Consider the following 26,840-nt stretch of genomic DNA (forward strand, 5'->3'; position numbering starts at 1 on the left):
GGGAGAACAACTTTTCTTGTCAGTGATACAAACCCCCAATAAAAATGATGAACTGTATGTCCTCCTGACTGCAGCTCTCAAAGTGGCTTCATTGAATATCATTAAGCAGAACTCTTGCATACTTATTTTGAACAGGCCCTTCCATCTATATGTATCTGTAATGCTGAAAAAAAGTTATTTTTACAGCAAGAGTTGAATGGAAAATAAAAAAGTATTCGCTCTGTTAATAATTTTTGTCCCTTCCAATCTGTAACATCTCATCTTAAAAGAAGCAATACATTTCAGGGATGTTTGTTTCCAGGAAGCAGGTGCTTGTTTTCCCTTCTGCATGTTGTTCATCATTCAGTGCATGTTTCACAAAAGACACAGTGAGAAGCATATTGTAGTGGAAATGCTGGAATACCATTTTTATTGTGAAAATCTAATTAGTAGATCTCATCACACTTGGACTACCCCTCTGACAAGCAGAGTAAACCCAAGTATCATTAAGGAAACTGATATATTTTTCCTGATGCACACTCCAAACAAGTAGGAAATCCATTTCGACAGCTGTGGTAATTAGCAAAATACAGGGCTGAATATGTTTTGTTATTTAAAGGACAACAGAGTAAAATAATCATTAGGGATTTGCACTCATATTACAAAAGTAGTATTGGCTGGTAGAGCACATTTCATAAAGGAGGGACTCACTCCCACTCCATCTCTGCTATCAGTCTTTTAAAGTAACAATAGGGAACAGCAGAACTACAATGTCACTGCTGCAGTCATGCCACAAAGTATTTATGCATCATTGTCAATACCGCTAGCTATTATTCTTCAAGTAACACATGCCAGATTAAACTTAACTGTAAAATAGAACACCACTTTTTCCTTCCAGTTTATGCATGAAAATTACATGCACATGTGTGCATACAGAGTGGTAAATGCAGAAATGAATGCAAATTTTATCGCTTTCAGGGAAGGCATTTCTGGGCATTGGAAAAGCAACAGACCTTAAAAATAAAATTTAAAAAAAAAAGAAGAAAAAAAAGAAGAAAAAAGACCAGAAACAAAATATCTTTTTCACTTATTCCAGAGCTACCAAGGCAGGAGTAGAGCTTTCTTCATGGTCCATTGCTGCACTCCCAGTGTCTCTTGGTGTATACACAAGACTCGTAAAGATTTCTGGGTTTGGTGGTCTCTGCTTTCCATGGCAAAGCAATTTCTCCAGCTGAAAAAAGCAGAAGATAGCACCACACTAAGCTGTTTAATGCAGCTGTAACTCTTGCCTAGACTTCCTTGGCAATTTGCCAAGTTGCAGTCAGAATGACTCAATTTTTTCCCTGATTTTAACTTAAATCCTCAGACGTGACAAGCACCTGCAATTTGTAATGATTAGAAAGTGGGAAGTACTCAGTAACTTTCCTATTCCAGCCCTGAGACCATAAACTTGCTCCACACTCTAAAGATTTTAATAGCTTTTCCTTAGCGTTTACGCAACGGCCTTTTAGGAAAGCATTTTCCATTTCTGAGAGATGCAGCTCTGGCTGGACCTAGGCAGAGTGGCAGAGCAGGGTGGCACTGGACTTGGAAATGGGAAATACACATTTATACTCTGCATCTTCTTTCCATAGGGCTCCTCCCACACCAACTAAGTGTGCTCCAACATGACGTCATTCTGCTACTTTCTACCCACATCCCAAACCCTTCTTTTGGGACTTGCAGCTCTTTAATAGTGTCAACACTCCACTGTAGCCCTCAAGTTTTACTGAAATTGCTATTTACTCACATTGGTGACTACATTGAATAAGACTCCAATTCAGCAAACACTTGTGCACCCACTTGATTTGAAGTATGCACATGGTCCAATTGACTTCAGTGAAGTAAAGCATATGGATAAGTGCAGGGCAAGGACGAAGACTGAACGCAAAGCATGTTTACTGGATACTGCCATACAATCATATGTAGTATTGCTTTACTTATGGTGACTAAACTTAACTAGATTTTTGTCCACAGGAACGTCCACATCCACACCTCTTACACCAATTACTCTGAGCAAAACTATTCAATACAGTGTCTGTTAAAATGATCCCTTCACAACCATGAATTTTATAACTCTTGCAAAAATACTTCAGTCCCCTAATCTTATTTGGCAAGCAATTTCTAATACATAAAGGAAATAAATGTACTTTAACAAATTTACCTCCCTTCACTTGCATATTGTTTTCTGCTAAAAATCAGTCCTTTTCCCAAAAGCAGTATGTGTTTGATAAGCATAAATTGTCTCTGCTTCCATTTTTTAGCAGAAGGATGTAAGTTAAGAAATAAAAATGCAAGCAATTGTTCCTCCTGCTTGCTATTCATTCCTCAAATACTGAAAGTCTCTTTATGAATAACATGAATTGATGTTCTTGTCAGTAGCAACAATATTTACAGAATGTATGTTACATTAAAGAGGAAATTGAAAGTAAAGATGCAATTCCACTAAGAAAGACATTGAAACATGCAGACTATCTCACCCTTGCAAAGTCTGCTCACCTTTTGTCAAGATGTTTTGCTTAGTATTCATAAACCTTTTGTATTTGATGTTGACTATTTAAATCAGTTATTATCTGTCAAAGTGGGTCTCTGCAAACATTTGTGATACCACAAAGAAATAAACAGCAAGTTACTATAAAGCATAACAAAACCCTGGCATTTTTCATAAGCTATAGAAAGTTTCCACCATTCAGCTAAGGATGTTCCTTGTGGGAAACACAGAGGAAATGTTCTGAAAGTGAAATACAGAACTAAAACAGCTAGTCTGATTCACTAAAGTCTTTCAGTGTACCTAAGGAACTACTATAGGCTCCATTAGCATAGCAGCTTAGTGCCAAATGCTATAATTAAAATTGACATAGAGCTGATCATAGTGCAGACTACAAAGGTCCCATCAATATCAGTGAGCTCAAGAGGGAACCTCATCTGAATAAATGTATCTCCACAATTTTCAAGCTGGTGGAACTACGGTGCTTAATTCCTTCTCAATATTCTCTTTTAAAAAAAAAAAAAGTAGTTAATTTTCCTTAAAATAATTCCTGAACTCCTGAAAGGAGAAGAACAGTGCATGCAGCACATAGTTCTTAGGGTGAATAGAAAATGATCACATTTTATTATTTACTTGGAGATCAATAAATATACTTCTAGCCCAAGTGTTTTATGGCCCACAGCCATTGAAAGTACAACCAAAACTCAAACTCATAAAATCCAAATTACATTTCCTTTTCTCCATACACAGAAGCACGATGCACCAAAACATACCACAAAAAAACCCCAGTGAGAATCTACCTTTCTTTACATTATCCAAAACATCTTTTTCAGATGCTCTTTGACCACGGGAACAGGGGAGAGAATTCCAGAGCCAGACATCTGAGAGCAGTGTGTTTTGTCAACAGTGCCCTCTCCTCTCTCAAACAGAAATCAAGCCCCTTCCCAAAGGAAGGAGGGAATCTGTTCAGGAGATTGCTGAGGAGCCTTGCACAGAGTCACCATAGAGAAAAAGAAGTGTAAAATAGGCCCTTTTAAACAAATATTTTGAAATTATGGGCTTGCTGACACAGACCACTTAACAGAATTTACATAGTACATGTTAACAAAATACACCTCTGGGTAACCAACTCCCTCCACCCCAAAATACCTAAGCCAAGTAATAGAGTGTAGTGAGTAAAAGAAGTTAATTAGGAAACCAAACCAAAACAAAAATCCTCCAAACCAAAAAACCACCACAACAACAAAAAAACCCAACCTAAAGAAAAGAACAAAACAGGACACCTGGAGAAAGAGGAAAGGTGTAGTTATTATTTTACCACACTGTATTTAATCTAAAAAAAGCTATTTCAAAAGACTGCTGCAAATTTAAAAAAAAAATAAAAATCCTAATGATGCTGAATATATGCAGTAGGGGCCATGCATGAATGGAAAGATGATGCCTTTAACAGGTTTTTCTGTTATGGTTACATTCAAAGCAGACAATTATGCAAATAAAAAGAAGGAAAACTCTGTAGAGTAAAATACTTCTCTCTCACAGGAATGAAAATGAAAACAGTATTAATAATATGGCTCTGGAGAATTTGGTATTAAGCACTACTAGTGACGAAAGATAAAAAACAGTAATTCAAATGCATTTCAACTGTCAATACATCCATTAATATTCTTTTCTCTCAAATTTTACATTTCTCATTTCTTTCCTCAATGAAATAGGAAAATGGCTTATGAGGGGGGATGGAAGGCAAAGAAAGCAAATCAAATGGAATTGCAACAGGTAGGTAAAAAGCAAGCCATGCTTCAAGCCAAGACAGCTTCTTGAATGGATTTATATTACTGTATAACTGAAGTACTGTGCCATGATTTTGGATAGATTTGCTGAGGAGTATATTCCCAAAGCCAAATTGAAAACGCACAGTTACCCAGAAAATGTCATAAGAAATTGTCCTAATTTGTCCATAATAATGAAGCTGTCACACTACAAATGCAAAAATTTATATTTTTCAGTGAAAACACACTTTTTTTCTTTCTTTTTTTTTTTTAAAGTATGTCTCAACAATTCATGCTTTTCAGTAGACAATTTCCAAAACTGGCATCGGCAGGCTCATACATCTCATGGCAATACTTGGTAAACTGGACTGATTCCTAAGACACTCTCCCTTTTGGTTGAGAAAAAGAACATAATTTTCTTCTAACTGGACAGTGAAACAATGCACAAGTCAAATGGCAGACAGTGCAAGAAATGAGAGCAACAGCAGAAAAATCATGCTATTTTTTTATACTACATCTGAAATGGAGAGTCAAACTGCCCTTAACTAGAGGAATAATTAAAATATCATCTAGAGGTGAAGGTTCAAACCCCCTTTTGTATGAAATGGTTGATAAATATGCTCCAGTAAAAATGCTGTTCTGTTCCTACCAGCACTTCTGACAATGCTGTTATGGAATTTTACCTTTCTCCTCTTCAGTTTCTCAAGCAAGGTGTCCTGTCTCAAAATCAAGACAGGTATCTATACATATTCTCTCTCACCATCAGCCCTGCCGATACACATAGACATGTGCATCAGTAGCATTCATTCTGCACACCCTTGTTCACATCTCATCTTCAAATCGTGCTCTCATTACTCCTCCGATATCTCATCCCATTCACTGTATCCATAAAGATACATGTGACTGAACCTATTTCCTTCATACACTGCTCTTCCAAGTTACACTGTAAACTGGCAGTTTATTCATGTAGCCAACTCCCTTTCATATGCTGCTCGCTGGCCCTTATATTTCAATATACTGCTTATCCAACAGAAATGGTACAATGGCCTTTCTCGAAACTTACCTGAAATCCCCAATGATCGGAAATCTGTACAGTGACATGTATTTGCAAAAGAGGTTTTCCAGGACTTTTCGTACAGCCCATGTAAAAATTGGACATTGTCCAAGAACAGTTTTTGCAACACAGAACACAACCACTAATTTAGGAATGTGTTTCTGTTTTATCAAACCCAGTATCTGCTTTATAAAAATATGATTCCCTTCCTACCAAGCTGCTGACCGATATATTCTGTTTCTTTTCACTGAAACTTAGTATCATGCTGTGTATTCATGTTGAGATGAAAATTGGAAAACAGGTATACAGGTTTATTCTGTCATCTTGACAATCTGTTCTTTCCCTGTGATATTTTAATCCACTTTCCATACTTTCAACAATAACAACTTCTGACAAATTTTTCTTCACCCATGAAGATAACATCCTCATAAATGACCTTACACTTACACTATGTCTGAGGCTTGGAACATGAATTTATTTCCTTTTATCGCTCTGTACTAAAAAGGAAGAAAATGAACCATTATTAAATGGGGCTTTCCTCCTGTCCTTTTTAAGTCTCCTTAGGAATAACAGTTTCTTTTGCTTTTATCTTTTCATTCTGAACTACAGGTACAGTCCTATTATATCACTTGCTGATGCCTTTAAGCATAATAATTCAGCTCAAATGCATTCCTTAAATCAATGAAAACGAATTAAATTAGTACCTGCAGGCAGAATAAATTAAATAAAATGTATAATAATACAATTCTTACACATTCTTCTCTGTGCAAAAACATTAATATTCTGTGCCTGATTTTCAAATAAACAATTTTATCCCATTAAAATGAAATATCCATATTTTCATTTTTTTCTTATTAAAATTTAAGATTTTTTTAGAATGACAGTATTCCAAGAGAAAAGGTAATAATCTGTTTTCCCACAGAGAAAAGGAAGGCAGAGGATTCTTATTTACATTTTAAAGAATTGTACCACTTACAAAAAATACTGGTTTTCTAGGACTGAAAAGTGAATTTCCTTCTTTATCCACAGGACAAAACAAAACCAACTGTGGAAAAAGCGACCCGTGTTGTTTCACACAGACTTTTCTGCTATCAATGTGGTATTTTTATGAGCAAGCAGTTTGTACACGTCCTGGTCTCTGCTTGAAACATGAGTAAGGACTGAACTTCTGATAGTTACCCACAAGAAGCAAGGCTGAGCGTACACACACACATTTAAAATGAGACACTGAATACTGAATAACATTGTAATCTGCAATTATTTTAGATAAAATTGGGATTTGCATCAGGTCTTACTGTTAAGTGTTCAGCATCACCTCCAACACCCTTGCTTATAGATTCTAAACTATGTGTTATGAACCTTTCCCAGTTGACCCACAATAAAAAAAAAAGCATCTTGATTCAGAATAAAGGTCAAACTGCATTAGAAATTCCTTAGTCAGATAAATAAACTGTGAAAATGAACTTTTTGTCAATGGCTATTTCCATAGCATCAACAATCTAATCTGTGATAGCCATAAATCCAACAGGAAATCATTATTTTAGGAAGTAATAAGGTTGCCTTAGTGCTGTGAATGGCATGCACTCACTAAGTCAAGATCAGGGAGTAGCCCCAAGGGATATTCCACTGTTCCCTCTCTCTTCCTCCAAATTATCTAAAGGGAAAGGGGTTTACGCATCTCCCAAAATTCATTTTTCCTTTGGAAAATAAGGAAAGATAGAGAATATAGAGAAAAAATAAGAAAAGCTTTCAGACTTGCTTTCCTTTGCTCCTTTCTGCCTAAAGTCTACCTTATTACCTTATTTAGCCTCAGCCTCTAAGCACCTCTTGATTTTTCATGTATTAATAAGGCACATTCCAGATGAGGCACAGAGGGACAGCAATTTGCCGAAGCTGCCCGCAAGCCCACGGGTTTCTCAAACTCCAGCCTAATGCCATAATCAGTAGGCCATTCCCTGGCTTTGCAATAGGTGAGAACCCAGGGTATTTTTCAGATGTTCATTTTAAGTTTCATTTTAGCATAGCTAATGTTGCCTACAAGAGAATTTCATCTTATGTGAGAGTGTGGGGAATCTTGTGCTGACGAACTCAGCTGATGACAGCTCTCCAGAGTCCACTGATAATATGTCTGTGGACAGCCAGAGACTCCCTGCTGGGTATCAGTGCACAGCATTCATCACCCTGCTGCCAAACAGAGCCTGGTGTAGTGAAAGAAATCAGAAAATACATCCTGGCCAAAATGAAATCAATGGCAAACACCTGTTCACTGGTGGGCCCCAGATTAAACCTCACACCTGGAACACCTTCCTTCTGAATGGAAAAAAAGACAGTGTTTATGGTAAGCTATTTTTTAAATTTTGGGGGTGGTAGTCTTCTCAAAGACCTGTGGAAGCATCTACTAATTTCAGATGATGTCACATATAGAAAGTGAGTGAGCACACTTTTTTCCCCTAGGATTTGAAACAAACTAAAAAGAAAAATTATTTCCTCTTATTTTTTAATTAGAATTGCCCACCCCTCAGCAGGTGGAAGGACACTGCCTGCAGGAGCTTTTTTGTTGGCTAAAAACCTGGTTTATATAATCAGCATGGTAATTAGTGAGCTCTTTGCTATTAAAAGGAACTCATTACTGCTATATTTTTCTGATTGATCCATACTCATGAAGCAATTTAAAAATGTAAAAAGCATTTTGTGAACCACTTAAAATCTTCAATATGAATATCAAGAAAATGTAACTGACAGTTGTCTTTGACTAAACTCCAATCTATAATTCTCTAGCAGTTCGAGCAAATCTACATGGAACTGGAAACCCTAAATAATTACCTTAAGTCATATATTGTTCTCTGCTACTTGTCAGATTTCCTTTGCAAGCGATGGGGTCTGGTTAGATCAAGTAAATAATTCAGATTCTGTGACACTTTCACAGGTGATGCAATCAGACAAAGCAACCAAGTTCCTACACAGATAGCTGTAGAGTCACTGGATTCCCCTGGATGACTCCGCAACTTGCAGTGATGCTGCTTTTTTCCCTGAGGGCTCCTGGGAGGCTTGCCGTGTCCATGAAGTCCTGTTAGTCACATGGAGAGATAGCTTTCTGAGAAGCAGTTTGAAAATAAAATCACCTTTACTCAAAATTAACGATAAGCATGGATCTGAAACTGTTACTTTCAGTTTGTACTGAAAGTACAGAATGAGTTACTTTCAACTTTGTACTCTCTGCCAAGTTTTCTCATGCTTCAAAAAGAAGTGATAAATTATCCAACAATTTCTAATATTCAAATTCAAGGAGAAGGGAGAAGAATGAGGGAGAGATGACAAGAGGGTGGACACATGTCAACTGCTCAAAGAATTTCCCTTATTCAGGAAAATCTCAAGTGAAATTCTGCCTCCAATGAAGTCAACATACAATTCAATGAACTCAACAGTGCCAGTATTTCAGCCTTGACCTCCATCCTCTAGTGCTTCTAATAAGCAGTCTGTTCCTTTCTCCCTGACCAGCTCAGGTGCCACTTAATTTCCAAGCTAGCTGTGGCTCTGAGGTTGACCCCATTCTTTTAGGCATTAAAAAAAAAAATTTGATTCTTCCATCACGACAGCAAGCCAATCTGGTGTTTATAGGCCTCACTACAGCACCAAATACTTCTAAAAACCGAAAGGGCATCACTAGTAACTGAAACGGGTACTTTTTTTGACAGGGATCATAAGTAACTATGGCTGGCCCAATTCATCTGCTATTAAAGTAAAAAGCAGACTTCAGTGAGAGTTGGGTCAGGCCCTAAAATCATGCAGCATGGTCACACAGTGCTTACAACAGGAAGGCAATATGGATTTCAGCTCAGACATTCATGAGAATCAAGGTAGGTCACTGTCCTGGAGGGCATGAGGACAGCCATATCACTGTTCATGTACTTCTGGGCACTTCATGTGGACAAGTGATCTCCACGACTTATTTGTATAATTTTCATTCTATGCTCCCACAGACACACTCTCCTGCCAGCATTAAAACCACCGATGTGCCGTTTCAGAGCAATTCCTTTAAGATAATGAATTTCAGTATTTAAAGGTCTATTTCCCTACCCTGTTCCTTCCCATTTCCATATTTTGAAGAGGAAAGGATTATGCTATTTCAGCCTTTGCTCTTGTTTTTTTAGTGCAATAAGTATTTTTAGGCTCTTTTCCCCTTCCACAAAAATGAGTGCTTATAGCACTCACTTTGCTTTAAGAAATTTATTCTTGCTTTCAAGCTGCGGAAACAACTCTTACTGAATATTATTTTTATCTTTCTTGGAGATGGGTGACTTATTTTTAATTGCTTCTTTAGGTCAGGATGCTGCTTACCACTATGCCTACATTTACTGTGTTCATTAGTTTAAGCTTTTTTAAAAAGTAAAATGTCAAATCACTTTTTTTCTCCTGGAAAGGGAAGTCATGGTAGAGAGAGAAATCAATTATTAATCACCATTAACCGAAAGTAAAAAAAAACCAAGAAGCATCTTAAAGACTCAAGTGCTCTTGAGTGAATGAATTTATACCAGATCATACTTTTCCAGCAGAAGCTCTCCTAGGAAATTAAAGCACAGGGAGATGGAGGTCTAAGTCCTCAGAGCTACTGAGGTCCTTTAATTTTATTTCAAGGCAAAAAAAACCCCTAAAACCCCACACTTAAAATTAAAACAAAAAAAGAAGGAAAAAAGAAAACAAGAAGAGAAAGAACAATCTCCAAGGTTACACAAAGATATACACGAAAACAAAGACCACAGCCAGCTCTTCCAAATATTAAACTCCAGTTAATCCAAATCCAGCTGTCCAACCCCTCAAAGTTAATAAATTAATATAGTCATAGAAGTACAAGATTGTAAACCCAGCACAATAAATTGTAACATCTACAGATTTCAATACATGCAAGTAAATACACCCTTTGTTATTTCCTGCATTTTAATTTAACAAGTATGAAAAAGTACATGCAAAAACCCTGGAAAAATGCCACTGCTTCTCAATCCTACATATTTATTACATGGATCATAGGGGAGAGCCCATAAACATCCATAAACCGATTTATAGCCTCTTCTGCTATGAAGCAGTGTATTGAAAAAAGCCAGCCCAGAACTGCCTTGAAATGTGATTCAGTGATCTTGTATTTGCTATATTTTATGCAAAGCATAACACTAGCTTTTAACTCTAACTAATAACATTATTTTTGTCTTTTTATCCTGTATTTGGGAAGGTAAATTTGGACATAATACTGTAACTATCACACTGCCACTGAACTTCCTACCAGAGAATAAAGTCAGTATACAGATAAGAATACATCCACTTCTATAAATAAATAAATAAAAATTAGCATAACAAATAACCATCAGGAATTCAACTCTCCTAACAGGTTAATTCTAACTTTGCGTAACTAATGTTCAAAACCAGATACGCTAACATCAGCCAACTGAGTGGAGTCACCACGTGTGCACCATGCAAGGACTCCTCCATTTAACACTTGCAGTGAAATCACTGCCGCAGGTGGTGCTGTGTGCGCAGCTCTGCACCCAGCTACGGTCAGGCTGCTTCAGACTAGGGTAACGGTTGATGCAATAGCCTACCCTGACAGAAGACTCTGCGGTGTGTCAGATGCCCAAGAAAAGAGCGCACAAACCGTGCTGAAACTTTTATTAGTCAAGGTCATCCTTCACTTTGAAGTACAGCTTCAAACCCAGAAATGCAGTCACTTGTAACCCTGGAATATGCTGCTGAGCACCAACCCTTTGCCATCACTTCTGTTTCCCCAAGATCTGCTTCAGATCAGATCCCTGGAATCCTATGATCTGTCAGTCCTCATCTATCTACTGTTATTTCCTGATTTATTATAATGTTAAAACTAAAGTGGGGGATTTGTTTGTTTATTTGAACCAAGGACAAGGCTGTTAGGGAATCAGGGTGACACCATTTTAACAATGTAATCAGAATTAATTTCCTCTCTCTTTTGTCAAGGTTGTCTCCTGCCCTTCAAGAGCTTGCTGGGACATACTTCTGTGCAATATATTGCTTTATTTTCCTTTCCTTTCAGTTTTAGTCATTTTGACACCATAGGCAGTTTTCAACTGGATAAATTGTATTTTCTTATTTTTCTAAGAAATCTGGTCAAGAATATTCTACAGGATCCACGGTTTTATTGAGAGCTTCTCAGCATATCTTCTGTCCTCCTCAGACTATCTTTTTTTGCCTGTTTTAACTGCTGTTTGTCTAGCAACAGGCAACTCCCTTCCTTAGAAAATGTCGCTCATGGACCTTCATTGCTGTATGAACCAAGTATTTGAATATGAACCACTCTGGGAAACCCATGGGCTTAGGCCTGTACTAATACTTCTGTGACCTACTCATTGCTACAGGCTGTACTAGGAAAGAAAGGGGATATGGTAAGAAACCTAGATGAGAGTAACGTAGAAATCATAAGCTACGGCAGCATCATTGATCTGTGTAAGAAAAAGCAAAGCTGAGAGCATGTGAAATGCATTTTCCTGGAACCACTCTTTCCAATAATTGAAAGCAGAGAGTGAGATCACAGACCAGAAGTGTAAAGTCAGCTGAAGAGTCCTGCTCCACTGGGAATGACAAGCAGGTCATTCTTCTGAAGATTTTAGGGAGAAGTATGTCAGTCCAGCTGATGAAAGCAGATTAAGGAAAAAGTCAGTAAAGGAAAAGTATTCCATAAGTCCACACAAAGGCAGCAACCAGAAAAAAAATAATTAGAAAAATGGCTCATCTCCTAAGTACCACATGTTAACTTTGTGCCAGCGGTCTTGTTTTTTTAATAACTAATTTATTCATTACTCCAGACTAAAGTGACTTTTATTACCAAATGAGTCTACACTGTCAGCTGAACTGATTTCTTCTTTTATCAAAGAGTTTTTATCTCATGGACCTGACCTTGTGGACGGAAGTCAATCTGTACCAACGGGCTGAGTGTCAGAGCTGTCCCCAGTGTGGTTGACGAAGACAACACTAATGTGACCACCAGGAGCTGTAGCTTACTCTGGGGAGGTATTCCAGTACGGCACTGCGGTCAATTTTCCTGCAAAGACAAACCTGAGAAAAATATTTCAATGAGGCTTATGTTGCTGTTAAAGAACCAAACAGCATCACCCTGTTCACACTTTTAAAAGCTTCTCTGCTTATAGTGTCCCCAGAGTGAAATTGTGAAAATACAAAGCGTCATTTTAGAATCCCCAGTTTCTCCTGTAACCAACATTCTTGCACATACTTGCTGTGTCTAGCAAAACATTGGTTAAAGTGAGCCCAGACAGAATACAAGACAACTTTTTTGCTCCAAAGTATTATTTATCTTAAATTTAGATATGGAGTAAATTACTGCTAGTCCTGCTACATTATGTTCTTGCTGTTCTTTTCATGCTATTCTTGATACTAAAGAAGGCAGTGCTATTCTTCTAAGATTTTACATGGGGGGCATGAAGGTGCCCCACATAGACTAATGATGGCAAAGGGACCTTTGGGATTAGTGGAACTGAGACCTTTAACCCTACACTGCTTTCATTCTGGACTGTAAGCTGCCTGCCAACATTTCACCTGCTCCTTTGGCACCTCTTTATACTCTTTAATTTTCAGGACAGGTAGTAAACATGGCACAGCCTGTAACATCTACTTTTTGAGAGACCCCCTGCAACAGTAGGAACTCCTCCATACCCTACATAAAACTCATGAAAAATGGGCTCACGATCAATTACTAACATTTCTCTTATATCATATTATCCATTTTACGTAGCAAGGCAGCCTCTAAGTGCACCAGTCTTGTTTTAAGCAAGCCAGCAACTTTTTGCAGGGAAAGGCCATAATACAGAATTAGTGACGTGCCTCAGTGAAGGATACTTTGGAAACTAGACCCTTTTATAATGTATTACCTTTTGTCTCTTCAGATTTCAGTACACGTGTGAAAATTTCAGATTTCTTCTCTCCTCAGAAGGTATCGGTCTTCAACACAATGCCACGACACAGTTTGTCACTGTTCAGCTAACTGCAGTAACTAAACCTATTTCAAAAGAAAGAAAAACAAAAGAGACTGTAGCAGTATACAAAGAAAAGAGAACTAACATTAATGGAAAGCCAGTACCAGGCCTCCTTGTTCTAGCTAGTGCAATTAGTATTTAATGCTAATAATTCATATCTTCAGTAAGACACATATAGTTACCACTGACAATAATGCAGGCTCCAATAACATGGGATAAAATTATATGCATGCATTTACATAAACACTGCAAACTTCACCCTTTTTCACTTCCCTTCAGAGATAATCCCACACCAACATCATTAAACTAATTTATATCCCTGGCTAGAGAATATCAAAAACCATTGTGCAATTTTCCATTTCCTTTGAATGAGCTTTCAGTCATAATCTACATTTTTATTCACGTTAACATCCTTTGCTAAATTTATAAGGATATGTGTTTCAACAACTGAAATCAGTGTATTTGCTCTCAATTGCACTGCTCATTTCAGATTAGTTGTTTATTTAACTGAACAAGCATTCCACAGAAACTTGTGACAACCAAGATTATCATCTGACCCCTTGAGATTACCCACAGAGAGCCAGCCACTCACTGAACTATTTTGAAAGTTGTTTGGCAAATTGAGAAAAATATTTGCATATTCTGTGACATAGGAGGTACCTTCTACTTGCATGGGCATGAAGTGGCCTTGTATAATAAAATTAGTATTTCCTGTATCTACTGAAAAACACATGCATCCTAGTATCCCACCGACCTATTTAACAGACACATAGCAGTTACGCTTTGATCACCCACCAGATACCTAGATCTTCTTCCTTCTCCTGTTACTTCCTACGATAGATCTATATTTTGTGGTAGAAATGTTTGATATGAATCTCTAAATGACCTTGTATGACCTTGTACTTTGTACTACTAAACTTCATCCTAACTTTTAAAGTTTTCTAATTCTTTCCATATTACATTCTGATTTTTCCCTGAGTAGAGAATGCTTCGTAAGTTTGCCTCAGCAGATTTCATTAGTATATGTCTACTTCTTGCACCAAGGGTAACTAAAAATATTAAAATATGAAATATAACCAATCTGAAACTTGGAGGAGCTCCACTGGGAACCATTAGGAACAGTCTCAGTAGCATGATTATTCTCCTAACTATACATAAAAAGAGAGGAAAAGGCTCTTATTTATCATTTCTACATAGAAGGACAGAAAATAAAGGCATCACACAAAAAACAACAAGCAGATAATAAAAAAAAATCTTCTGCCTTATAGGCAGGTTTCCACAAGCTACTACTGAAGGCCAGTACTTAGTAGTAGTCACAAGAACATTAAGATGATTAAGACTACAGTGTGCAAATAGCTCAATTCAGGTACACATTATACACATATTGTTCCTGATTCCCTGAGGCACACAGAGATCAATACCACAGTTTGAGACCAAGGCCAGCTTTTTCTCAGCACGATATTTTTAAACTAGATGCTCCTTACAGTAACACAGATCTGCAGCAATCCAGCTGAAACCAAGTGAGATACATATGTTGCAAACCAGTTACAATTTATTTTAGAATGAAGTCCTATAATTCAACTTAAACATTCAGAGGAGAAAAGGCTACAGGCGAAGTCTCTGCATACCTATTGTAAGGGGGAGGAAAGGGAAAAAGTTATGACATGCGGATGCTTTCATTGCATTAGCTCTTAATGGTATGGCTCTTTATTGCCAACAGCTCCAAGTATCACAAAAAGCTCTTACTTTGCCATTATCTTCTTCATGTTGGTTTTAAGCTGGTTAGAAGCCAAGGTCCAGCAACCTCGCATCAGGGAAAAGCTTACAGGAGAGTCTAATGATGATCAAGACCTGTACTGTACATCATGAAATTGAGAAAAAGTTACTTCCTTTGTCACTCTTTTTATGTTGCCCTTCTTACTCTGCCACTTCACCCAAGACAGGTTTCAGAGTGGCATATATATACACATGTAGCAGCAGGTGAGATTTTTTTGGCCCTGCATCAAGCAGCATGCTTAGCCCTGGTGCTACTATTCCCCTTCCTTACTTCTGCTTTTCTTAGTCCTTAAAAGATCTCTGTTCTGAATAATCAATAATTTAAGGCCCCCTGAAATGTTATAAATTATCTATTTTTGTAACATTTATGCTTAATTGTGCAACTATGACAGATTTGTTAGCAATGACAGAGGAGTGAGTTGTTCCAGCATGTACAGCTAAAGCTTGAAGTAACACCTGGGTTTTGACCAATAGAAACTGGCAGTGCCATTCAGCAGACTGGAGAAGAGATGGTCACTCTTAACCTCTATGTACAGTTGTGGGGAGAATTTCTCCCTCACCCCACATAAACATTGTCAGCTGAGCGTCCAACACAACATGGAGTTCTTCAGATGGATTAATTGTAATAAATATGTAAGCAAAGCAAAGGAAGTTTGGATTCTCCTTTGTAAAGCTTTTCAGTTTTTAGCCAGAGGTGGTCACAAAGTTGAAAACAGTTTGGTTTTGTTTCCATCTGCAGGTATCATAAAAAGCAAAGAATATGCAGTAGTGGAGACCAGATGTGAGTCATACACATGCCCTTCAAGAGGTAAAAGTGTCAGGGGTTTTTCAGGAAATGTGAAGACAGAAAGTGAGAAAGTAGTCTCCCTCAAACCAGCCTTTGTACTAGCTGTTCTTGATGCTCCAGGCAACCTCATTTAGCCTTTGGCTGCTGCCTTGCCAAGCAGCCTTTGATGTTGCCCCAGGCAATTATCATCTAGCCTTTGGCTTCTGATTCATTGGACACCTTTTGTTGCCATTTCTGATTTGTGTGATCAGATCTTATAAATTTCAGGTATATATGACTCTTTTTGTCCATCTGGACAATTATGTAAATCTGATGTAATCGTGGTCTTTTTATTTTTATTTAATTCACTTCAATGGTTTTATTTTCTTTCCTCTCTATAATAGACTCAGAAAATCCCAATCTTCCTGCCCAATGGGATGCCTCATCTGCTTTGATTTTTCTATTTGGTTTTTTTGGGTGGGGAGGAGCAATATGCATTCTTTGTATTTATCTCATTTTATACTCAAAATGTTGAATGCATACCTTCCAGAGCCAGATCTTCCATGCCCTTTTGCTCAAGGCAATATATCTTGGCCTTATCAAGCAGCAATGGAAGAGATTTCGAATAAGATGGCTGCTAAAGCTGTGAACTCCTGCCTATTACTCCTGCATTAATAGAAAGAGTAGTAAAAATCTGCCATCAGATTTCTTTGCTCATGATACTTGTAACTTATTTCTTCCTTGACTAGGAAAAAGCTGAATTTAGATTAGACTGTAGCTGTGAGGTGTCATCATTTCAACTAATTTGGGGAGTGGGAGAGGAATGTTTGGCCAGCTGAATGTTAGCAGATATTCTGAGTTTTACTATACATTTTTGATCCTCACTTTTTGTATACATTCCTTTTGATCACATCTTGTGACTTTTCAAAGTGATAGGCCAACTTCAAAGAACAATAGTGTCTAAATATCAAAAGGTCTCCACAATTTTAACCTTAAACAAACTGTATTGCATACACAAATCTATCTTCAAATTTATCTAGCAGCTTCCCTATTACCACACCACAAAACAGGTATCACAGTAATGAACATTAATTCTGCAAAGGAACTAACTGCAGACATTTGGAGCCACTCTAGCAGTAGGGTGCTCTTATCTAAATAGTCAGCGAACTGGAAGGCCTCAACTAATGCCTGCAGGCTGTAGACCCCAAAACAGACCACTACATTAAAGATACATCCCCTGTTTTCGAAAGTTTACACAAGAAAATTACAACATAGCTATACAAACAAAGACATACCATTAAATAAAAAAAAGTATGAAGTATCCTGCTAGAAATAGCTTTTAAAGGAAAGGCTATATAGTGCAAAGAAAGCAGGAAACTCTTCCATTTTAACTTCCAGAAACTTCTCCTTGCTCCGTGCACTCCTAGTTTGTACATCTGTGCTCAGCAATGGCACCATGCAGGCATCAGAGCCAGGAACTGCCATCAGCCCCACTCTATAGGTCAGGGCAGCAATGTTTGCACTGTATTTCACAAGAATGTCTGAACGCTTCTAAGCTAGCAGCTTTCCCTCGCTCATTAGTAAACGCACTAACATGAAAGTCTGAATGGTGCAAAGTCACAGGGTCACTTCGGTTGGAAGGGACCTTTTGAGACCATCTAGCCCAAACCCCCTGGGCTCAAGCAGCATCAGCAAGAGCAGGCTGTCCAGGACTGTCCAGTTGGGTGTTCAGGACCTCCACAGACAGAGACTCCACAAACTCTCTGAGCAACCTGCTCCTGCATACAGCTGGACTGTGTTACATCATCTGCACTCTCCCATCTTACAGACGTGAGCACACAACATGACTAGAGGTGAGGGGGGCGAGGGGAATCACTGAGCCACATGGCACTTGTTCTCAGTCATCCTCTACAGCACAGCGTGAAAAACATCATCTTCCAGCGTGATGAAGCAAGGGCATACCTGCTTTACTAACAACGCTCCACAAGTGAAATTTGGTGGCTTGTTTGCTTTTAGGTTTTTTTCTTTCTGAATAATCTTATTCAAGGAGAAACAAAATGATCATCAATGGAAAACCAAAAAGTAAATGCAAACCCTAAAGTCTCAAGTTTAGTATCATTGACTTTTCAGAGCATAAAAATAATGCAAGATGGCAAAGAACTCAAAGAAAGATAACTTTCCAGTAAGATCAAATTGCCTGGAGTGACCAACATTTTAGCAAAAAGCCAGCCAAGTTCTGCAGTTAATATCTGAAGAAAACATAAACACAAGAATAAAATACTATGCAAAGAAAGGCACTGAAGCACCACTATACCTGCCCAAAAGCATTGTAACCATACGCTGCTACTATTTCATAATATTGCAACCCTGACATTATGTAGCTTTTGCATTAATGCAAATGAACTTTTAACTTACTTTAAAATGACAGGAACATTAAGCAGTATAAATTTTCATGTGGCTAACACTCTTGTGAATGCACAAAGGCAATCGCAGAAGTCTGTTTAGGTGGTTTACACAATACTATATTGGCATTTAACTTTCAGATTTGGCTGGAAAACACTTGCTCAGCATTGATGCTCAGGAACATAAGCCTAACAGCAGTTCTCAAAGAAACACCTACACTCTAGAATATGCTTAGTCATTTTAAACTTAAAACTACCCTTTTTTGGACTCTAATAACAGAATGTGGTGCCTTTTTTGGTGAAGTATTTTCATGTTTTAATCATCTTCTGACCACACTGTAATTTGAAATTAGTCTTATGTCTTTAAAAAATTTACAACCACGTTTTCAAAAAAAAATCAGCTACCTCATTTTGTCAAAAGTCACTAGAAGTAGGAAGCACATTTTGCCAAATATCTCTGGGAATAGCACCCAGTCAGAAAAATATATAATTTGGGATGAGGCCTTGCTTGCCCCATCCCCAACAGCTGAGCTGGGTTAGCAAATTCAAAACTGACATCACTGTCAAAACTCAGAATCCTTAAAAAAAAAAAAAAAACACCACAAAACAACAACAAAAAATCCCCCAAACCCACAACTGGTAACAAACCCTTCTACAAATACTAGCTCAGTTATTCAGTCTCGGGGTGAAACACCAAATATCTACAGCATATTAATATCTGATGGCCTTAGTAGAAATTCCTCTTGCCCTGTTAGAACTTGATTGGTTCTGATCAGATCTTTACCATGACAATTTTGTAATCTGTTAGAGAACAGAAAATAAGACCATGTTTCTGTAGCTCTTTTAAATAATGTTTGTAAAACTTGTGCTGTTAAAACAGGTCTTCCTAGTTTTCTTTCCCCCTGCTTGAATATTGTTTATTTCCACCTGCACATTGATTCATAGCCCCAGTAGTTTCTACAAATTACCTTCCCTCCAGAATATTATTATGGTGCCCTATAATCATTACATCACTACTAACTACAGTTACCAATAGTACAGTGCGCGGAGTTGGGTTAATCATTATCTACCCAGGCTTAGATGTCACAAACTTGCTGGAAAGAAATAAATTATAGATCAATACTACTGGAACTGGAATGATCTATCCCAATTAATTAGAACTACCATATTTCAGTACATTTCAGACAACAGTTACAAAGATTCAGTGAATTACTGATATGAAAAAGTCAAACCCTTAAATAAATCTTAGTAAGCCCAGTCCCTAAACTACCATTCCACAGAGACAGGGGGTTTTTAATGCACAATCATAAAATAATTTACTAGTAACAGCATTAGCAACAGCTGAATTTCAAAGCAATAGCTCCATATACAGCCAGTATGAAACATAAAACCTTCACAGCCTTGCATGAATGGACTGGGTTGACTAGGTGAGAAATTGTGCCTAGATTTCTAGCAGTTTACCTCAAATGTCTTCACAACATAACTCTGTGTCAAGTTTATCCCAAATTTTGGGAAAATCCCTGAAATAGTTAAAAGGCTTCACTGGAGCAGGTATGCACCTACTAGCATATCCACCTAGTATCAAACTAAATCTTACCATTGGAAGCTGTGACAAGTCAAGCATGAGACTGATGCTATAAAGTAAAATAAATTTGGATGAAAAAAACAAAGCACAGATATTTATTCACCCTAGTTGTTACTGGAAGAATGGATGTTTTAGTCTGGGATTCATCTAGGTGATGTATCTATTGTCCTCTTATCCTTGCAATCAACCCAAACAAGTTTTGGGTGAGAATATCATCCCAAATTGAGTGGTTACTACACAGAACTGGAACCTTGCCCAGTGGAAGGACTTTGTCAGAGAGACAGGTTGGTGCTTCCAACAGGAGCCCGAGACACTCGTTCTGTTTTACAGTGCCACTGCCTGACCAAAAGCCTGTCTGTACGTCAAGGCTGTAGCTCTGTGGAAGCAGCCAACAGCCTCCCTGTTGCAAAGGGAGGAAAGACTACGATGGCATTCTGCCTTCTTGCCTCTTAAAAGTGCTGCCCTTCCTCAGCATGAATGGTCTATATCTGCCAAGATCCATTTTATGAACTGAACTAGCACCTCCAGAATAGCCCTTGGGAGTGGATTTGGTTTTAATTTGCCTGGAGGATGTCATGTGCTGCTTGTTGCACAGGGGAAGGAGCTGACAGCAGCATTGTTTTGTTACAGATTATTTTTCAGTGCAGTCAAAAGGATGAAATCACACGTATTATCTAATTAAACCAAATGAATCGGTAGTTCTGTCTTGCATGCTGCTGGCATATCATCTTACAAGATGTGCTTTTGAAAGCAAAAAAACCAATTTTATTTCCCTTTGAGAAGCTCCACAGAGTAATACCATCAACCATTTTAGGAATACCCCAGCAGGTCAAACCAAATCTATTACTGTCCATCAGACCAGATCTAGAGTAGTCTTAAAGGAAGAAATATTTAAATCTATCAAAATATTTTCTTTAGTATTAATTTAACATTTTAAAATACTTTGATTTGCCTATGTCCACACAGGGACAAGCACTGTGCATGGCCAGAAAAAAAAAAAATTAAAAAAATGCTGGAAACAGAGCTTTTTATTTAGCTTTTTGCTACTCAAAAATATAGCAGGAACTTCTGGAAAACAATCCATTCTATCTTCAGGAAAACAACTTTGCATATGGTTCATAAATAATCAAAAATCTTAAAAGATATCCAAAGAGTACTGAAATTTTCTCCCTTAACAGAAAAGCATTTAAGGTATGTGTGTGTGGGGGGGTGGTTTACATTGACTGCACAGACCTAAAGGTGCAACAATACGCAAGCTTCCCGTACCATTCACGCAGCTGAATGGAACTGAACTGAGCAAAGATAAAAATTGAACTGAAGTGTTTGCATCTCTGCCCGTGTTTGTGATTGAGAAATATATTTGGGGCAATAATTACAGCTGCTTTGTTCCTTCACCCTGCTGATCACTGATTACAAGAATGAGTTTCTGGGGAACTATTTGACTTCCCCAGCAGTCTGATCTCCAGACTGAACGTGCTGATGAGCAACGGAAAACACTGAAGGTGTGGCAAGCTGGAGGCTGCCCACAGAAATGCAGTTATGAACATAACAAGTGTATTGTAAAACATGCTTCCCGTTTTTCAAACTTGATGTAAAGTCTATCACTCGCCAATTTCCTATGACAAGCTGAAAAGCTTAAGTTTTTTCCCACTTTGCAACTGATCCAGCAGGACAATGAAGAGACAAAAAATTAAATGGATAAGCTAAGAAAAAAGAAACAAGGAAATAAGAAGGGGCAAAAATCACACACTGCACAAGAAACAGGAGAAATAATAAAGGGCATGTGTTATCCCAGAAGTGGCACAGTATTCTTTCAAGTAATGTTTCTGAATAGTATTTACACACCTCCAAATCATATCAGAAGAGCAGCAAGGGAAAAGAACATGTTAACCCCTCCAAGGTGTTTTGGGATGACATTGCTTTGTTTAAATGAATCCTGCAGAAAAGGCACAGGACGACTCACATGTCCCCACGGTGTTTCCTGAACCCTTCTTTGAAACGTTTGAAAGTTTAATGACTTAAATTTGCTCACAAGTATCATCAGAGGTATTCTAGGATGGGATTTCAATATACTTACTGTCCTTTCAAAATATTGAACGGAAATACCTCAACAAAATAACTACAGTAAAACAGGAAAAAAGTATGTTTCTAATAGCACTTAATTGTTTTGCATGACATAACACCAAAAAGAGGAAAACCAACAACCAAAGCACTTTATGTGAACAGACCTGCCCAGAGTACCAAACCCAGCAGTGACTCTGCAGTTAAGAGCACTAACAAGACAGCTACAAACTTCCCCAGCCAGTCCCAGACCTGGCAGGAGAGAGGCACAGGTGGGACAAGCCCCATCACCACCTCTAAGTTACTCTCACCGTACTAGAGGGGAAGCCTCAGATTTGGACCCAGAGCTCTTAAAGGGAGCGCGAGATGAAACCCATATCTGGGACACAGTCAGCAGGGATATTTTCAGACAGTAGCTTCTGAAAAGAAAGTAACTGTCACGTGCATGGGCTAATCCGATACAGAATTGGTTTCCTGATAATGCCCAAAACTCAGCAAAGACCAAGACCCTTTTGTGCTCGACACTGTACAGTTGCTGCAAAGTACTCTTCACCCTCAAGGTCTAGTTCCTTCAGCAGGTAAGGTAGCCAAGCTTTTGGGAGGGAAAAAAGGGTACCCCGAGATTAAAAAAAAAAGTTTGGAAGGTGAAAAGAACGGAGCAAGGAATTAATTCTTAGACTCCTGACTAAGAGATAGGCAATGCTACCTCGGCAACGGAAACGCTGTGACTGCCTCTGCTCGCCTGCCAGCCTCACCACATCGAAGTACACGAGGCTTGTTACTTATCACAACTCGTGACGCCCCCCGCGTCACCTGCGTGCCGTATCCCCCTCTCCGCCAACCCCACCAGATCCGGGCTGACGCTAACCCCACGATGCCGCGGTCCCGCTTTGCCCGACCGTTCCTCCCGAGCCCCCTCGCTGTCGGCATCCGACCCCTCCCGCCTGCACGGCGCTTCGGCCAGGCGGTTCCCCGCTCCCAGCCCGGCGGCCCGAGGGCTGCTCCGCCGGGGAGCTCCCGCAGCCGCCGTTCCGGCGGGCCGCCCTCTCCCCCGCCAGGCAGCCGCCGTCACCGCACCGCCGCGACGCTGCCGCGCTCCGCGGGACCGGGAGCGGGAGGGCCGGCGCCGCCACGGCAGCTCCGCCCCGCCGCGGCGGCAGCTCTGCGTCACGGGGAAGCGCAGAGGCAAGAGCAGCGCCACACCCCGCCGCCGTGACGTGTGGTAACACTCTCGCCCAACGGCGCGGCCGTGACGCCCCCGCGGCGCGCCAGCACGCGTGCGCAGTCCCCCACCGCCGGGAAGGTCGCAGCGGTGACCGGCCCAGCAGCCGCCGCCGCCATGTTGTCCGTGGCCGCCCGCTCCGGGCCCTTCGCGCCCTACCTGTCGGCCGTGGCGCACGCCGTGCCCGGCCCGCTGAAGCCGTTGGCGCCGGCGGTGGCGCGTCGGGCCGAGAAGGTGCCGCTGGACCTGAAGCGGTCCCTGCTCTGCCGGGAGTCGATGAGCGGCCGGTCGGCCCGGGGCGGCCTCGTCGCCAGCGCCAGCCTCAGCGGTGCGTGCCGGGCCCTGGGGGAGCCGCTCAGGGCGGCGGGCGGAGCGGGCAGCGGCCACCTCACCTCGCCTCGCTTCGCTTCAGCCGGCGGCAGCCGGGCCGGGGGGCTGGCCGTTGTCCGAGGCGGGCCGGGGGCTTAGGCGGCAGGCGCCGGGGCACCGCACGACGGCGGGCGGCGAGCCGAGGGTGGTGCTGCCGCCTCCGCCAGCGCTTCCCGGTCACTGCTCTGCCTGTGCCCGGCGGGGAGAACGGGACTCGCCGCAGCGGCTGGAAGCGGGGCGGGGGTGACGGTGTCCTCCGCGCTGGAGGTCTGGCCTGGCAGGCTGGGGGAAAGCGGACTCGTTAGTCGAGAGGTTCTGGGTTTTGCTTCTCTTCTTTTTAATATTTGATTCCAAGTCGTCACGAGTATGGTAGCACACATTCATGACTATAGAGTTAAGGGCATTTGAAAGGCTGCTTCCTTTTGATGACTCGGGTGGATATTTATTTTGCAGTTGGGAAGATGCAGGAAAACTCCGTTTAGTGCAGTAAGGTATTTAACCGAGGGGCATCAAAGCAGACACGTGCAGTGAGAACACACGGTGTGCTCTATACTGTTGCAGAAAAGCAGCTCTAACAGTGAATTTGCGATGCCAAAACCATAGCTGTTTTCCTTCTTGGAATTCCTGTATTTCCTCCCCAGTTCATGCAGTGCTCAGAAGAGCGTCAGCCAGGTAAAGGTACTCCCAAGTCATCCTTGCAGAACCTGACTTCCAGCCAAAGGGCAGTGCTTCTCCATGAAAGGGACAGATTTGCATTTCATGGAGAACTGCTGTCCTGCTCTGCTGATGCTGGGTATGCAGCAACAGTTTGCTGCATGCTGTTACAGAGGATATTCATATAAGTCTTGGAGGTGGCAGTGCCTTGTGGAAGATGATCTGTAGTGTTTAGAACTACATACTTCCCCTGGTCCTCAACTGTGAAGGATACGTTCAGGTGAAAATTCTACAAATCTGTAACTAATATAGCTGTCATTTAGTCTTAATTAACATCAAGCACGTTTTTCACTGAATCTAAGGAATTTTTAGAAGTTAGTTGTATTGCGCGTTGCTAAACATAAAATATTTTTAGCGTTGATACTGAGATAAATTAGTATGGTTTACTCTCTCAATTTTGAATTTCAGTTTAATTTCTCTGCAGTTAAAATCCTACAGCAAATACCTTCTCTATGCTGAGTTACTTGTAAATAAAGGCAAATATTTTCCCTTTTATATTGCATATAAATCCCTGAGAGTTATTTTAAGTACTTGAGAGAATGGTTTTTATGAACCTTTGGTAACTTTGCACCAACTGCTAGACTAAATAGTTCTTTTCACATGAACAGAGGTTGCATTTTGGCGAGTAATATGTTCTGTCTTTGGTGTGTTCTTTTCTTTGGCTTATAGATTTTCACTGAGGGAAGCAGCTTTCTTTTGCTGGAAAAACTAATGGAAGGCCTCGTAGCCGTCACAGCTTGTTAGTTTAGCACACATGGGACTCCCACTTGAGAGGCTTGGGAATTGGATAGTTATCCAATCCTTCTGTGAAGTGAGCCTGGCAAATAGGGGACTGCACGTTTAAAAATTATTTACTGGTACAGTTAGCTTTGACAACAGTTGACTCTAAAGGGGGATGCCTAATACTTAACCACACACTTAAGATTATTAAAGGCATAGAACTTAGGTCAAAGAAAAGCACAAAAGTGTTAAGCCATAGATGTGCAAACTTTACTAAATCAATTTTTTTCAGGGAAACATTTGAATGGAAAACAGGTTTGTCTTGTCTTAGCTAGTCATGGTATCCTGCAGGAGTTTTGCCTTGAAGTCTTCTGAAAAAAACAGTTCACTTTAAACCCAGAACTTCTTGCAGATTCTTCTGCAGCCTTATCAGGCTTTGTGTAATTTTCAAAGAATAGGTAAAATAGTTTCACTAATCACCTGCTTATCTACTAAAAATACCTTCTGAAAACCATTTTCCTACAGCTTAAAATTGAAAGATCTAATTAGTGGAATCCTACCTAGACTTTGGAATAACTTTTACCCATTACTCCAAAAATGCAATTTAAAAAGTACAACTTAAAATACATCATAATGTTTTTTACTTGAAAGTGTTGTCATTTCATATCCTTTTTCTTGCAGCACCTGCCAGTGTTCGTTGGGTCCATAATGATGTCGTGGTACCTGACTTCTCTGCCTATCGTCGTCAAGACGTGCTAGATGCCACCACATCTTCTCAAAGCAGCAGTGAAGCTAGAAAAGGGTTTTCCTACCTGGTGACTGCAACAACATGTGTAGCAACTGCATATGCTGCTAAAAATGTTGTCACCCAGTTTATTTCCAGCCTGAGTGCCTCTGCTGATGTGCTAGCGTTGTCAAAGATTGAGATCAAGTTATCTGACATTCCAGAAGGCAAAAACATGGCTTTCAAGTGGAGAGGGAAGCCCCTTTTTGTGCGTCACAGAACCCAAGCAGAGATTAATCAGGAAGCTGAAGTTGATTTGTCTAAACTGAGGGATCCGCAGCATGACTTAGACAGAGTAAAGAAACCAGAATGGGTCATATTAGTAGGTGTCTGCACTCATCTTGGCTGTGTACCCATTGCTAACTCTGGAGATTTTGGCGGTTATTACTGCCCTTGCCATGGGTCCCATTATGATGCCTCTGGCAGAATCAGGAAAGGTCCTGCTCCCTATAACCTTGAGGTTCCAACATACCAGTTTCTTGGTGATGATGTAGTGGTTGTTGGCTGAATAACGAGGTGATTGCTCACTTTCATGTTCCTGTGAATGTACACTCAAAAGGGTTAACAGATTCTGGAATACCGTAAAACCAGATGATCCTAAAAACATATTAGCTGTGTAGATTCTCAACCAGAAGTATGTTCGAATACTTCCCTGTGTTCAATTTTAATAAAAACTTGGAGTAAGCACTTGTTCCTGACTTGTGTATGGACTTCCAGTGTGTCTAGTCAGAGAGATACTACAGCAGACCCAGAATATGTTTATGGAGCCCTCCTGAAGGGCTGCAGATTCAAGATAGACACTGAACCACAAAGCCATTGTTTCCTTCATATCACATGTTTTCATTATTTTTATTTTTTTGTTGTTTTTACTGCGTTATGGGAAGGAACATCTAAAAAAGATCTTGCTGTGAACTTCTAACAGTGTTTGGAGTAAGTTTCAATATAGAATCCTATGAGATGTAATCCTTCTCCTTTCAATGTATTTTTTTTGTTTGTTTTCAAAGGAAGTGAAGGAAAAAGTAAATAAAAACCTACCTAGAAAGAAAATTCTTTTATGTTGTTCAGAGGCAGCTTATAATTGTTTAACTAGAATGATAGCAATGTAA

At 39.9% G+C, this 26,840-nt stretch overlaps 1 protein-coding gene and 1 long non-coding RNA gene across 14 annotated transcripts; one reads left to right on the forward strand and one right to left on the reverse strand.

Annotated features, from left to right (window-relative positions):
• Positions 1-380: 380 nt before the first annotated feature.
• On the reverse strand, positions 381-23,063 carry LOC104313680 (uncharacterized). Of its 13 annotated transcripts, XR_011326507.1 has the most exons (8): positions 22,632-22,782; positions 21,710-22,517; positions 15,082-21,567; positions 13,231-13,358; positions 12,242-12,386; positions 11,882-11,975; positions 8,150-8,393; positions 381-1,210 (listed from the first exon to the last, which is right to left on the reverse strand). It is a non-coding gene; the product is annotated as an uncharacterized lncRNA (long non-coding RNA). The 13 variants fall into 13 exon arrangements; XR_011326510.1 differs by lacking the exons at positions 21,710-22,517; positions 22,632-22,782 and adding an exon at positions 22,794-23,063 and having other exon boundaries at positions 15,082-15,191; XR_011326506.1 differs by lacking the exon at positions 22,632-22,782 and having other exon boundaries at positions 21,710-22,622.
• Positions 23,064-23,206: 143 nt separating this feature from the next.
• Positions 23,207-26,432, forward strand: UQCRFS1 (ubiquinol-cytochrome c reductase, Rieske iron-sulfur polypeptide 1). The gene is made up of 2 exons (XM_069793561.1): positions 23,207-23,475; positions 25,632-26,432. Exons 1-2 carry the CDS (start codon positions 23,265-23,267, stop codon positions 26,240-26,242), a joined length of 822 nt encoding a protein of 273 aa, XP_069649662.1. The 5' UTR covers positions 23,207-23,264; the 3' UTR covers positions 26,243-26,432.
• Positions 26,433-26,840: the final 408 nt, after the last annotated feature.

The sequence above is a fragment of the Haliaeetus albicilla genome, chromosome 10 (assembly GCF_947461875.1).
Source record: "Haliaeetus albicilla chromosome 10, bHalAlb1.1, whole genome shotgun sequence".
In the NCBI taxonomy this organism is placed as follows: domain Eukaryota; kingdom Metazoa; phylum Chordata; class Aves; order Accipitriformes; family Accipitridae; genus Haliaeetus; species Haliaeetus albicilla.